At 48.0% G+C, this 16,167-nt stretch overlaps 1 protein-coding gene across 1 annotated transcript; it reads left to right on the plus strand.

Annotated features, from left to right (window-relative positions):
- Window positions 1-2,821: 2,821 nt before the first annotated feature.
- On the plus strand, window positions 2,822-3,700 carry LOC123122240 (dehydration-responsive element-binding protein 1B-like). The gene has a single exon (XM_044542389.1). It carries the CDS (start codon window positions 2,822-2,824, stop codon window positions 3,512-3,514), a length of 693 nt encoding a protein of 230 aa, XP_044398324.1. The 3' UTR covers window positions 3,515-3,700.
- The last annotated feature ends 12,467 nt before the right edge of the window (window positions 3,701-16,167 follow it).

The following is a 16,167-nucleotide window of genomic DNA, read 5'->3' on the forward strand; positions in this document are numbered from 1 at the left end:
CGGTGCTCCAAGAATGGCAGGGCACTCACTCTGCTTCGATGTTCCGCGCGAGCAAAGACGACAAGAAAATCCTCTGGCTGGAACCTGATCACTGAAACCCACTCCTGATCAACATCGACACGCGCCCTCAGCACCTCCAGGACAAGCTCCGGCGAAAGGTCGCGCCTTGCGCCGCCAGCATATGCCACCATGGCGAACTGCAGCCTCCACTCCAAATCCTCCATGGATTGCGAGCGTCGAACCACACAGATCTTCGCCGGCTCGGAAGACACCAGGGCAGGATCTGTGTGCACCTCAAGGCGAGGAATGAACAGAGCCGGCTACGCCGGGGACGGAGCAGAGCGTGGCGCTGGCGGGGGCGGAGGGGGTGGAGGCAGCCTGGGGGCGGGAGGAAGGGCCGGCCGCACGCCGATCCGCTTCGCGACGAGCCGCCTTGGCGGCCGCCTCACGCCGCAGATCTTCGACAGCGGACGGGCTCCGGGGACGCTTACAATCACGAGAGCCATGTCCTGGAAGCCCGCACCTAAAGCAGGCGATGTCGTTGGTGCAATCCTTGCGAAAGTGGCCCTCCAACAGATACCTAAAGCACTTGTTCTCCATCTCTGGTGAGATCTCCCGACGCGGCGGAGGGGAGGGACGAGGCGGCGGAGCGCGAAGTGGCGAAACGTGCCCCGCATCCAGGCCGACGCGGCGCGGCCAGAGGGTCTTCTTCGACCGGGGGGGGGGGGGGCTACACCCACGGCACATCCCGCCGCCGCGAAACGCCCTCAGTCCGCACGCCATCAGCCGCCGGCAGCACAGGACCTCCCACGTCCCCGGACTCCGAACCAGAGGAGAGGCCAAGCCCCAAAACGACAGGCCGCTCCCCGGCCCTGCGAAAGGTGGAGGTCACAGACTGCGGACTCCCTGCCATGGCGAGAGGGTGGGTGGCCGCCGCAGCCGGAGTGGCGAGCGGCGGGAAGCCGAGAAGGGAGGGGAGCGCTAGGGAGGGTGGGAGCGCTTCTTTTCGTACATGTCACTCCAGTTTCTTCCGGCCAATAGTGGTGGCTGTTGGCGTGTCCTTTTCGTGACCATAAGAGGCAAGCATGCACAACTTTGATTGGACGATATATGTCAAGATCGTCCATTGCTCACCTAGTGGACGCCGCTGAGTGTGAGGAAGCAGGTGGCTCTCTGGGCCTCCTCCAAAAAATCCTATGGCCAAGTGGGCTGACGTCAGGATATTTCTTCCCCTTCTTGTGGCGACCATTGTGCCAACACGGCAAGAACGAGTGAGATATTTCAGTGGCCAGTGCTGACTGTCCTTCAGAAAACAACCTTTGTCCTGGTGAAGGACGTTTGCTAAAAATAGAAATGAAAGGGGAGCAGCTATTCGGTGCTCGGGCTCAGATGCACCCTAAATCCTGGACATCCAATCTAGCATGGGGATTGGAGAAAGTAGTTCTGACGCAACAGTGCAAGCCCATTGAAAAAGAGGCATACTTGGTGAATACAGGGAGGAACAGTGCTCTACGGTGGGCCATTTGCGTAGCACGCACCATCGAAATGGCCGCGCGCGGCGCGCCGTGACGCCCGCGAGGTGTGCCATGGCACATAACGTTTGCTCAGTCGTAGACCAAGGTCCAGCTATACTATGGCGCTGCGCAGCTGGACGCCGACGGGGAGCTGCTCATGGCGTTCCGGGACCACTCACTGTGCGCCTGGAACAGCGTCATATGCAACGGCTTCCTGCCGCGGTGTCGCCCCAGCATCCAGCAGCAGCAGGCCTCCACGGCCAACCTCACCTCAGCCGCCGACGGCAGCCGGAACGAGAACTTCAGAACACCCGCGGCGCGAACCGCACACTGCCCCGCCGAGCTGGCCCGTGTCGAGCATCTGCGCCACCTCATCTCCCGAACGGGCCTCAACGGGATCCTTCCCGCCGCACTACTGCTCAACACAACCGCTTCTGCGTCCTCTCGCTCGCCGGCAGCAACCTCTTTGGCTCCCTCCCGGCTATGGGAGTTGGGTGCCGTTGGCGATGGTGTCGAGCAAAAACTATTCACTGCGGTGTCGCCATGCAAGGAGTGGAAAGGTCGCGAACTGCTCGACGTCCGGAAGATAGAAGGTGCGGGCTGGAGCTCCTCCTGGATCCGGTTCCTCGTTTGTGTTCCAGCTAATCTGGCCCGTAGCAGCTTTCCTAAGCTGATTTTGATTTTCGCCGGCGGCGAATCTCGCTTGCGACTTGTAGGTTCCCGGGAAGAGTTCACCGACACAGAGCAACAAGACACGGCGCCGTTGAGGTCGCAGGTACACACTGGGCGGCGCCTATCCGCCAATGGTGAAGAGGAGCGGACGCGTGGGAACTAGGAAGGCCGAAGCCATCCCTGACGAAGTCTGTTGATTAAAATAGTCTGTTTCCTGCTCCATGCACCGGAACGGTGCACTCCCCACCGAATAATCACAATAAATGCGATTGATATGTTTCTGTCGAAATACACAAGAGATACGGGGGAGAAATACGGGATATGGCTGCGATCACGAGGATAACTGGTGGCAGGGATATCAGGAGTATCTGAGCACGGGCTCAGAATTGAATTTTTGAAATGAAAGGTCCCTAAAAGATAAAAAGAAGAAAGGACGTTTGCTAAAAATAGAAAAAGATGTGGCCAGTCCTGACTCTCGCTCACTTGTGTCAGCGTGAGTGCATTTCCACACGAGTGACGCGCCGGGTAGTCGCCGCGCTCGCGCCTATATATGCTTCCCCCGCCGCACTCCCATTTTCTCAGTAAAAACACCATCGCTCAACCTGCTCAACCATCTCCACAAGCTCTCGACTCAGATGGGCGTCGCCGACGCTGCCTCCAGGTCCGGCCAGCAGGAGCAGGGTCACAGGACGGTGTCGTCAGAGCCGCCGAAGCGGCCGGCGGGGGGGGGGGGGGGGGGGGGGGGGGGGACCAAGTTCCACGAGACGCGCCACCCGCTGTACCGCGGCGTGCAGCGCCGTGGCCGGGTCGGGCAGTGGGTGTGTGAGGTGCGCGTGCCCGGGGTGAAGGGCTCCAGGCTCTGGCTCGGCACCTTCACCACCGCCGAGATGGCGGCGCGCGCCCACGACGCCGCAGTGCTCGCACTCTCCGGCCGCGCCGCCTGCCTCAACTTCGCCGACTCCGCATGGCGGATGCTACTCGTGCTTGCGGCCGGGTCGTTCGGCTTCGGCAGCGCGCGGGAGATCAAGCTTGCCGTCGCCGTTGCCGTCATCGCGTTCCAGCAGCAGCAGCAGATTATTCTTCCAGTCGCGTGTCCAACAGTGGAGGCGGCCGCCAGCCCGAGCAACACTCTTTTTTACATGTCGTCCCGCGACTTGCTGGAGCTCGACGAGGAGCAGTGGTTTGGCGGCATGGACGCTGGGTCGTACTACGAGAGCTTGGCGCAGGGGATGCTCATGGCGCCGCCGGACGACAGAGCGAGGCGGGAGGACGCCGAGCAGACCGGCGTCGAGACACTGACGCCGCTATGGAACTATTTGTTTGACTAATTCAGCCCACAGTGTAAAGTTGTCGATATTTGTGTTGTGTTCTTCCTGATTTGGGAACAAACAGAGTAGGCAGTTTTTGTTTTTTTGAAGGTTGTAGTAGGCAGTTTGAAGTTCCCGGTTTCTACTTTTGTGAGAAATGGACCCTAGATTGCTTATAATTGTCATTCCTCAATTATTGGTACAGAACTCGAGTGTCTATCGTGCAGACACTCCACAAATCTCACTCAAATATTTTATGACGAAGAAAATCAAACACAACACCCCGAAAAAAAACACATCAAACCCACCTATATGTCTGTCAAAACAAAACCCAATCGGGCTCCCAAAATCGATCGTGGAAGTTCAGGCTAATAGGCACCCCTAAAGGCCAACACATATCTGGGACGGGTACCAGGAGGGCCGGACGCACTCGGGCACATCCGTAATGTCAAATCCGGCCCAGCATGGCCCACACAGACCTCACTTCATTCCCACTAAAAACCCCATATGGAGCAAACCTAAAAAAAACTTCACTCTCCGGCGCTTCCCCTCCACTCCTCGTTTGTTCCTCTCCCCCTCTCCGTCCCAATGTTGAACACCGACATGGCAGAGGTGCAGGAACCGATGACTGGTGCGTGTTCGTCCTTGAGGCAGACGTGGTCGATGAGGAGGAGCTGGCCCTCCGCATCGTGCGACAACGCTCACGGGTCGACACTGTCACCTTGCATGATCGTCTATTTCCATGGTAAGACAGCTAGGATGATATTTCCATGGTTCGTCTATTTTTGATACCTTTACTATGCTAGATCATTGCACAAACGGGTACACTGCCATAGGCATTTATTATATGGTCCAGGATTTCTATGCCATATTTATTGTTATTAAGTTACGAACACAATTATTGTATCTGTAGGGATTCGTTGCATGAAAAACAATTTTTTTCCTACGAGATGACGAATTCACCCAAGATCTAATCTACTAGATGCTACCAACGAGTGGGAGAAAGTCTGCACACCCTTGTAGCCCGAGAGCAAAAACGTTCTAACGAACGTGGTTGATGTAGTCGTACTTTCTTCGTGATCCAATCCAATCAAGCACCGCACGAATGACACCTCCGACATATGCACACATACGACTCGGTGATGTCTCCGCTTCTTCTTGATCCAACAAGCAAGAGGGAGAGGTAGATGGGATCTAGGACAGCAGCACGATGGCGTGGTGATGGAGTTACAGTCGAACTCTCGCAGGGCTTCGCCAATCTTTTACGGAGAGGTGGGAGGAGTAGCAGGAGGGGAGGCGCCTAGAGTTTTGGGATGGCCGCTGCCCGCTGTGCCTCCCTCCCTTTATATAGGCGTGGGGGGCTGGGAGGCTTACCATCCAATCCCTAGGGCCGGCGCCCAATAGGGGGGGGGGCTTGGCCTCCATGTCTCCCCCTTTCCTTATTTTGGGGCTAGGGCTTCCCCTATGGTGCATGGGCCAATTGGGGCTGTGGGGCCTGGCCCATGTAGGGCTAGTGCGCCACCCCCTTGGGTCCATGTGGACCCTTCGGGGCAGGTGGGCCCCACTGTGGGACCCGGGAACATTTTTATGAAACTTCGATACGATACCGGAAAATTCCGGAACCTTTTCGGAACCCTAACATCCACTTTCCTTATATGAAACTTTATCTCCGAACTATTCTGAAGCTCCTCATGATGTGCCGGTTCCCATCCAGGACTTTGAACTATCTTTGGTCTCACCATTATGAATATTCCATTACTATAGCAGCGTTACCGAACGTTAAGTGTGTGACCCTACGGGTTAGAGAACATGCGAACATGACCGAGACAGCTCTCCGATCAATAATCAATAGCGGGGCCTGGATGCCCATAGTGACTCCACATATTCAACGAAGATCTTTATCGTTTTGAACCACAATGTCGAGGATTGAAGCAATCCCGCACTCCATTCCCTTTGCCTCACAATATTTTATTTCCCCGAGATTCGATCGTCGGTATCACCATACCTAGTCCAATCTCGTTACCGGCAAGTTCTCTTTATTCATTTTGTAATACAATATTCCCGTGACCAAACACATTTTTCACATGCTTGCAAGCGAGTTAGGATGTTGTATTACTAAGAGGGCCTTGAGTTATCTCTCTGTCACATGGAGTGGAAATCCCAGTCTTAATACATGCAGCCCAACTTTGCAAGATACCAGAGAAACACATTTATGATCTCCCAATTACAAAGTGACGTTTGGTGCGCACAAAGCATTCTTCCGGTATTAGGGAGTGACACGATCTGATCGTCTAAGGAAGATATACTTGACATTAAGAAAGCTATAGAAAATTAAACTAAGTTACACGATACATAGCTAAGCTTATGATTGGGTCTATCCATCACACCATTCTTCTAATGATGTGATCTTATTATTAAATGACAACTCATGTCTATTGTTAGTGAACCTTAACCATCTTTAATCGACGAGCTAGTCAAGTAGAGGCTCAGTTGGGACACACTGTTTGTTTACGTATCCACACATGTATTTGAGTTTCTGGTTAATATAATTATAGCATGGAGAATAAACACTTATCAAGAACAAGAAAATATGATTGTCGGTGTCAAAACCGGCGGATCTCGGGTAGGGGGTCCCGAACTGTGCGTCTAAGGTTGATGGTAACAGGAGACGGGGGACACAATGTTTACCCAGGTTCGGGCCCTCTCTATGGAGGTAATACCCTACTTCCTGCTTGATTGATCTTGACGAATATGAGTATTACAAGAGTTGATCTACCACGAGATCGTAATGGCTAAAACCCTAGAAGTCTAGCCTGTATGACTATATATCTTTCCGGACTAAGCCCTCCGGTTTATATAGACACCGGAGGGGGCTAGGGTTATACAAAGTCGGTTACAGAGAAAAGGAATCTTCATATCTTGGTCGCCAAGCTTGCCTCCCACGCCAAGGAGAGTCCTATCCAGACACGGGAGAGAGTCTTCGGTCTTGTATCTTCACAGCCCATTAGTCCGGCCCATGTCCAACAGGCCGTACGCCCGAGGACCCCTTAGTCCAGGATTCCCTCAGTAGCCCCTGAACCAGGCTTCAATGACGAGGTGTCCGGCGCGCAGATTGTCTTCAGCATTGCAAGGCGGGTTCCCCTTTCCGAATACTCCAAGATAGTCTTCGGGCGCAACGAACGTGTCTGGATTTGTCCGATCTTTATTTCGAACCGTTTCTTGTGCTGCCGTTCCACGTTTCTAGGCATGGCCTTCATTGGCATGTCTTGTCGAAGCAGAGATGGTGTCCCCTTATTGCGGGATTCTCATCAATACGAGCGTGGGTAACCCAACTGTTCCACTGGGAAGATTCCTTAGGAATAGGCAGGTTTTCAGGCTTAGGAGGAGGCGTTCGATACCCGTTGCCTTTATAAAGGAGCCAAGGGCCGTCTCTTTTCACGCCAAACCTCTCCTCAGCCTTTCCAACCTCGAGTTCTAGCACCCGAGGTTCGACTTCATTGCTTCAAGCTTCCCAATCATGTCCGGACCCGGCCCACCGGGCCGATGGGTGGCTTCCTCTGTTACAGAGGAGGACATTGCGAAGCTTCGGGCGGCCAAATACCTGACCACGGAGAACCCCCACAGGCTTCCCGCTCAAGGACAGGTTATTCCGACTCCCAGATCCGGTGAGAGGGTCGTATTCATCTCTCACTTCCTCCGAGGGCTAGGGTTCGCTCTTCAACCCTTCGTCCGGGGGCTCATGTTTTATTACGGACTAGATTTTCATGATCTAGCCCCAGATTCTTTCCTCCATGTCTCGGCGTTCATCATCACGTGTGAGGCCTTCCTTCGAATTCCCCCACACTTCGGCTTATGGCTCAAGACCTTTAGTGTGAGGCCGAAGGTGGTCGACGGGAAAAGGCGGAGTGCGGTGATGTCTACTACACAACCTTCTTCTTGTAGACGTTGTTGGGCCTCCAAGTGCAGAGGTTTGTAGGATAGTAGCAAATTTCCCTCAAGTGGATGACCTAAGGCTTATCAATCCGTGGGAGGCGTAGGATGAAGATGGTCTCTCTCAAGCAACCCTGCAACCAAATAACAAAGAGTCTCTTGTGTCCCCAACACACCCAATACAATGGTAAACTGTATAGGTGCACTAGTTCGGCGAAGAGATGGTGATACAAGTGCAATATGGATGGTAGATATATGTTTTTGTAATCTGAAAATATAAAAACAGCAAGGTAACTAATGATAAAAGTGAGCGTAAACGGTATTGCAATGCTAGGAAACACGGCCTAGGGTTCATACTTTCACTAGTGCAACTTTTCTCAACAATACTAACATAATTGGATCATATAACTATCCCTCAACATGCAACAAAGAGTCACTCCAAAGTCACTAATAGCGGAGAACAAACGAAGCTATTCTTTCCGTTCGATCTATCCTAGAGTTCGTACTAGAATAACACCTTAAGACACAAATCAACCAAAATCCTAATGTCACCTAGATACTCCAATGTCACCTCAAGTATCCGTGGGTATGATTATACGATATGCATCACACAATCTCAGATTCATCTATTCAACCAACACAAAGAACTTCAAAGAGTGCCCCAAAGTTTCTACCGGAAAGTCAAGACGAAAACGTGTGCCAACCCCTATGCATAGGTTCGTGGGCGGAACCCGCAAGTTGATCACCAAAACATACATCAAGTGGATCAATAAAACACCCCATTGTCACCACGGGTATCTCACGCAAGACATACATCAAGTGTTCTCAAATCCTTAAAGACTCAATCCGATAAGATAACTTCAAAGGGATAACTCAATCCATTAGAAGAGAGTAGAGGGGGAGAAACATCATAAGATCCAACTATAATAGCAAAGCTCGCGATACATCAAGATCGTATCACCTCAAGAACACGAGAGAGAGAGAGATCAAACACATAGCTACTGGTACATACCCTCAGCCCCGAGGGTGAACTACTCCCTCCTCGTCATGGAGAGTGCCGGGATGATGAAGATGGCCACCGGTGAGGGTTCCCCCCTCCGGCAGGGTGCCAGAACAGGGTCCCGATTGGTTTTTGGTGGCTCTGGAGGCTTGCGGCAGCGGAACTCCCGATCTATTGTGTTCCCCGAAGGTTTTAGGGTATATTGAGATATATAGGTGAAAGAAGTAGGTAAGGGGGGCCACGAGGGGCCCACGAGGGTGGAGGGCGCGCCCAGGGGGGTGGGCGCACCCCCCTGCCTCATGCTCTCCTCGTTGATCTCCTTACGTGCACTCCAAGTCTCCTGTATTGCTTTCTTTCCAAAAATAACTTTTCCGAAGGTTTCATTCCGTTTGGACTCCGTTTGATATTCCTTTTCCGCGAAACACTGAAACAAGGGGAAAACAGAAACTCGCACTGGGCTCTGGGTTAATAGGTTAGTCCCAAAAATGATATAAAGTGCATAGTAAAGCCCATTAAACATCCAAGATTGATAATATAATAGCATGGAACAATAAAAAATTATAGATTCGTTGGAGACGTATCAGCATCCCCAAGCTTAATTCCTGCTCGTCCTCGAGTAGGTAAATGATAAAAACAGAATTTTTGATGTGGAATGCTACTTGGCATGGTTTTTAATGTAACTCTCTTAATTGTGGTATGAATATTCAGATCCGAAAGATTCAAAATAAAAGTTTAATATTGACATAAAAGTAATAATACTTCAAGCATACTAACTAAGCAATTATGTCTTCTCAAAATATCATGGCAAAAGAAAGTTCATCCCTACAAAGTCATATAGTTTGGTTATGCTCCATCTTCGTCAGACAAAATACTCAAATCATGCACAACCCCTGTTTCAGCCAAGCAATTGTTTCATACTTTAGAATTTTCAAACTCTTTCAACTTTCACGCAATACATGAGCGTGAGCCATGGACATAGCACTATATGTGGAATAGAATATGGTGGTTGTGGAGAAGACAAAAAGGGAGAAGATAGTCTCACATCAACTAGGCGTATCAACGGGCTATGGAGATGCCCATTAATGGATATCAATGTGAGGAGTAGGGATTGCCATGCAACGGATGCACTAGAGCTATAAATGTATGAAAGCTCAACAAAATGCAACTAAGTGGGTGTGCATCCAACTTGCTTGCTCATGAAGACCTAGGACATTTGAGGAAGCGCATTGTAGGAATATACAAGCCAAGTTCTATAATGAAAAATTCCCACTAGTATATGAAAGTGACAAAACAAGAGACTCTCTATCATAAAGATCATGGTGCTACTTTGAAGCACAAGTGTGGAAAAAGGATAGTAGCATTGTCCCTTTTTTTCTTTTTTTTTCCTTTTTTTTGGGCCTTCTCTTTTTTTTGGCCTTTCTTTTTTTATTGGGACAATGCTCTATGAATGATGATCATCACACTTCTATTCATTTACAACTCAATGATTACAACTCGATACTAGAACAAAGTATGACACTATATGAATGCCTTCGGCGGTGTACCGGGATGGGCAATGATTCAAGAGCGACATGTATGAAAGAATTATGAACGGTGGCTTTGCCACAAATACTATGTCAACTACATGATCATGCAAGGCAATGTGACAATGATGAAATGTGTCATGATAAACGGAACGGTGGAAAGTTGCATGGCAATATATCTCGGAATGGCTATGGAAATGCCATAATAGGTAGCTAGGTATGGTGGCTGTTCTGAGGAAGGTATATGGTGGGTGCAATGCACCGGCGAAGGTTGCGCGGTACTAGAGAGGCTAGCAATGGTGGAAGGGTGAGAGTGCGTATAATCCATGGACTCAACATTAGCCATAAAGAACTCACATACTTATTGCAAAAATCTACAAGTCATCAAAACCAAGCACTACGCGCATGCTCCTAGGGGGGGAGGTTGGTAGGAGTTAACTATTGCGTGCCCCCGACTTCCACACAAGGGAAGACACTCAAAGAACATCTCATGTTTCAAATTTGTTACACAACATTTGCCATACGTGCATGCTACGGGATTTGCAAACTTCAACACAAGTATTTCTCAATTTCACAATTACTCAACTAGCATGACTCTAATATTAATACCTCCATATCTCAAAACAATCATCAAGCATCAAAATTTTCTTAGTATTCAACGCACTCATAAGAGAATTTTAATTTCATGATTAAGACAAATTACTATGCTATTTTGTAAGACTCTCAAAATAATATAAGTGAAGCATGAGAGAACAATAGTTTCTACAAAATAAATCCACCGCCGTGCTCTAAAAGATATAAGTGAAGCACTAGAGCAATAACACACTACTCCGAAAGATATAAGTGAAGATCAATGGGTAGTCGAATAATTATGCAACTATGTGAAGACTCTCTAACATTTAAGAATTTCAGATATTGGTATTTTATTCAAACAGCAAGCAAAACAAAAGAAAATAAAATGACGCTCCAAGCAAAACACATATCATGTGGTGAATAAAAATATAGCTCCAAGTAAAGTTACCGATGAACGAAGACGAAAGAGGGGATGCCTTCTGGGGCATCCCCAAGCTTAGGATTTTGGTTGTCCTTGAATATTACCTTGGGGTGCCTTGGGCATCCCCAAGCTTAGGCTCTTTCCACTCCTTATTCCATAGTCCATCGAATCTTTACCCAAATCTTGAAAACTTCACAACACAAAACTTAACAGAAAACTCGTAAGCTCCGTTAGCGAAATAAAACAAACCACCACTTTAACATACTGTATTGAACTCATTCTTTATTTATATTGGTGTTAAACCCACTGTATTCCAACTTCTCTATGGTTTATAAGCTCTTTTACTAGCCATAGATTCATCAAAATAAGCAACCAACACACGAAAAACAGAATCTGTCAAAAAACAGAACAGTCTGTAGCAATCTGTATCAAACGCAAACTTCTGGAACCTAAAGAATTCTAGCAAATTAGGAAGTCCTAGATAATTTGTTTATTGATCTACTGCAAAAATAATCAACTGAAAAGCACGTCTCTGTGATTTATGAAAACTAATCTCGTGCGCGCAAAGTTTCTATTTTTTACAGCAAGATCAAATAACTATCACCGTAGGTTATCCTAAAGGTTTTACTTGGCACAAACACTAATTAAAACACAAAACCAGAGGCTAGATGAATTATTTATTACTAAACAGAACCAAAAAGAAGAAAATAAAAATAAAATTGGGTTGCCTCCCAACAAGCGCTATAGTTTAACGCCCCTAGCGAGGCATAATGATTTCAATGATGCTCACATAAAAGATAATATTTGAAACATAAAGAGAGCATCATGAACAATATGACTAACACATTTAAGCCCAACCCACTTCCTATGCATAGGGATTTTGTGAGCAAACAACTTATGGGAACAAGAATCAACTTGCATAGGAAGGCAAAACAAGTGTAGCTTCAAGATTTTCAACACATAGAGAAGAAACTTGATATTATTGCAATTCCTACAAGCATATGTTCCTACCTCATAATAGATTTCAGTAGCATCATGAATGAATTCAACAATATAACCATCACATAAAGCATTCTTTTCATGATCTACATGCATATAAATTTTATTACTCTCCACATATGCAAAATTCTTCTCATGAATAGTAGTGGGAGCAAACTCAACAAAATAATTATCATGTGAAGCATAATCCAATTGAAAATTAAAATCATGATGACAAGTGTCATGGTTATCTTTATTCTTTATAGCATACGTGTCATCACAATAATCATCATAAATAGGAGGCATGCTTTCATCATAATAAATTTGCTCATCAAAACTTGGGGGACTAAACATATCATCTTCATCAAACATAGCATCCCCAAGCTTGTGGCTTTGCATATCATTAGCATCATGGGTATTCAAAGAATTCATACTAACAACATTGCAATCATGCTCATCATTCAAAGATTTAGTGCCAAACATTTTAATGCATTCTTCCTCTAGCAATTGAGCACAATTATCGGAATCCTTATTCTCACGAAAGATATTAAAAAGATGAAGCATATGAGGCACCCTCAATTCCATTTTTTTGTAGTTTTGTTTTATAAACTAAACTAGTGACAAAACAAGAAACAAAAAGATTCGATTGCAAGATCTAAAGATATAGCTTCAAGCACTCGCCTCCCGGCTTCAATGACGAGGTGTCCGGCGCGTAGATTGTCTTCGGCATTGCAAGGCGGGTTCCCCTTTCCGAATACTCCGAGATAGTCTTCGGACGCAACGAACGTGTCTGGATTTGTCCGATCTTTATTTCGAACCGTTTCTTGTGCTACCGTTCCACGTTTCGAGGCATGGCCTTCATTGGCACGTCTTGTCGAAGCAGAGATCGTGTCCCCTTATTGCGGGATTCTCATCAATATGAGCGTGGGTAACCCAACTGTTCCACTGGGAAGATTCCTTAGGAATAGGCAGGTTTTCAGGCTTAGGAGGAGGCGTTCGATACCCGTTGCCTTTATAAAGGAGCCAAGGGCCGTCTCTTTTCACGCCAAACCTTTCCTCAGCCTTTCCAACCTCGAGTTCTAGCACCCGAGGTTCGACTTCATTGCTTCAAGCTTCCCAATCATGTCCGGACCCGTCCCACAGGGCCGATGGGTGGCTTCCTCTGTTACAGAGGAGGACATTGCGAAGCTTCGGGCGGCCAGATACCTGACCACGGAGAACCCCCACAGGCTTCCCGCTCAAGGACAGGTTATTCCGAATCCCAGATCCGGCGAGAGGGTCGTATTCATCTCTCACTTCCTCCGAGGGCTAGGGTTCGCTCTTCACCCCTTCGTCCGGGGGCTCATGTTTTATTACGGACTAGATTTTCATGATCTAGCCCCAGATTTTTTCCTCCATGTCTCGGCGTTCATCATCACGTGTGAGGCCTTCCTTCGAATTCCCCCACACTTCGGCTTATGGCTCAATACCTTTAGTGTGAGGCCAAAGGTGGTCGATGAGAAAAGGCGGAGTGCGGTGATGTCTACTACACAACCTTCTTCTTGTAGACGTTGTTGGGCCTCCAAGTGCAGAGGTTTGTAGGACAGTAGCAAATTTCCCTCAAGTGGATGACCTAAGGTTTATCAATCCGTGGGAGGCGTAGGATGAAGATGGTCTCTCTCAAGCAACCCTGCAACCAAATAACAAAGAGTCTCTTGTGTCCCCAACACACCCAATACAATGGTAAATTATATAGGTGCACTAGTTCGGCGAAGAGATGGTGATACAAGTGCAATATGGATGGTAGATATATGTTTTTGTAATCTGAAAATCTAAAACAGCAAGGTAACTAATGATAAAAGTGAGCGTAAACGGTATTGCAATGCTAGGAAACAAGGCCTAGGGTTCATACTTTCACTAGTGCAACTTTTCTCAACAATAATAACATAATTGGATCATATAACTATCCCTCAACATGCAACAAAGAGTCACTCCAAAGTCACTAATAGCGGAGAACAAACGAAGAGATTATTGTAGGGTACGAAACCACCTCAAAGTTATTGTTTCTGATCGATCTATTAAAGAGTCCGTAGTAAAATAACACGAAGCTATTCTTTCCGTTTGATCTATCCTAGAGTTCGTACTAGAATAACACCTTAAGACACAAATCAACCAAAACCCTAATGTCACCTAGATACTCCAATGTCACCTCAAGTATCCGTGGGTATGATTATACGATATGCATCACACAATCTCAGATTCATCTATTCAACCAACACAAAGAACTTCAAAGAGTGCCCAATAGTTTCTACCGGAAAGTCAAGACGAAAACGTGTGCCAACCCCTATGCATAGGTTCGTGGGCGGAACCCGCAAGTTGATCACCAAAACATACATCAAGTGGATCAATAAAATACCCCATTGTCACCACGGGTATCTCACGCAAGACATACATCAAGTGTTCTCAAATCCTTAAAGACTCAATCCGATAAGATAACTTCAAAGGGAAAACTCAATCCATTACAAGAGAGTAGAGGGAGAGAAACATCATAAGATCCAACTATAATAGCAAAGCTCGCGATACATCAATATCGTATCACCTCAAGAACACGAGAGAGAGAGAGAGAGAGATCAAACACATAGCTACTGGTACATACCCTCAGCCCCGAGGGTGAACTACTCCCTCCTCGTCATGGAGAGCGCCGGGATGATGAAGATGGCCACCTGTGAGGGTTCCCCCCTCCGGCAGGGTGCCGGAACAGGGTCCCGATTGGTTTTTGGTGGCTCTGGAGGCTTGCGGCGGCGGAACTCCCGATCTATTGTGTTCCCCGAAGGTTTTAGGGTATATTGAGATATATAGGTGAAAGAAGTCGGTAAGGGGGGCCACGAGGGTGGAGGGCGCGCCCAGGGGGGTGGGTGCGCCCCCCTGCCTCGTGCTCTCCTTGTTGATCTCCTTACGTGCACTCCAAGTCTCCTGTATTGCTTTCTTTACAAAAATAACTTTTCCGAAGGATTCATTCCGTTTGGACTCCGTTTGATATTCCTTTTCCGCGAAACACTGAAACAAGGGGAAAAACAGAAACTGGCACTGGGCTCTGGGTTAATAGGTTAGTCCCAAAAATAATATAAAAGTGCATAGTAAAGCCCATTAAACATCCAAGATTGATAATATAATAGCATGGAACAATAAAAAATTAAAGATACGTTGGAGACGTATCATGCGGCGGCACTGTAGTGAGCAAGCTTACCAATACTCTCTGGCCAAAAGGCTCTTTCACCGAAACTTCCAACCAATGGCAGCGGGAGTGGTTCTACGTCACAGAACCCCGCGGTACCAAGTGGTCGGCTATACCTGTGTTCCGTTCTGGCCCTCCGTTACAGCTTGCATCATGGATTAATAAGGGGCTGGACTGGGGATCAGTTGATGAAGTGCAGACTCTACAAAGCCGCATCCAAACCCTCCTTGAGAAGGACATCGATCTCACCAACGTGATTCAAGTAATGCTAGTCCGCCGAGACCTGCCATGCCAGCTTAGGTCTCTTCGCATGTGGGAGTTTAATCCGGAAGGACCACGAACCCTCCAACACTTCTTCGGCACTACGCATAAAGGGATGTGGAAGTTGTTTTTCGGGAAACAAAAACAGTGGCCGGACACCACCGAGGACATCGACCTCGACTGCAACCATCTAGATACCTCGGTAAGTGCTCAACTCCCGAACACTTTGTAATTAAGTATGCCGTAATATGTTACTGAGCAAACTGTCTTCTTCCAGGGCTGGATAAAGAAAGCGGAGCGAATCAGGTGTTCGGCCCCCCTCCCCGAAGACTCAGTGGATCCCGTACTAACAAGGATGCTGGCCCCGTCACCGCACCAGATGCCTGCGGAGGAGGACAAGGCGAAAAGCAGGAGGACCAAAAATGTCCTCCATCCCAAGGTATATCAGACATTGCGTCCGGGGGAATCATAATTCTGTCGTCCGAAGACGAAAGTGAAGGAGAAGTCAATGTCTCTTCCCCCCGGGTAAGAAAAGGGCTGCCTCCAAAGATTGGGAGGAAAGGGCTTCTAAGCGAGGCAAGGTGCCCCAGTCGGGCGGCTCGGGCTTGGAGGATGGTGTCCTCGCACAGTCCCATGATGAGGACAAGCCTCTAGCCGAATCGTAAGTGAACAAGGATGTTTTTAAAAATATCCCGCTCCTTTCCTGTTACCAAGGTAACATCTAGAATATATGCTTTTGCAGCTCGACAAATAGACTTCTTCACCAATCCTCTT

This window comes from Triticum aestivum, chromosome 5D (assembly GCF_018294505.1).
Source record: "Triticum aestivum cultivar Chinese Spring chromosome 5D, IWGSC CS RefSeq v2.1, whole genome shotgun sequence".
NCBI classification, from domain to species: domain Eukaryota; kingdom Viridiplantae; phylum Streptophyta; class Magnoliopsida; order Poales; family Poaceae; genus Triticum; species Triticum aestivum.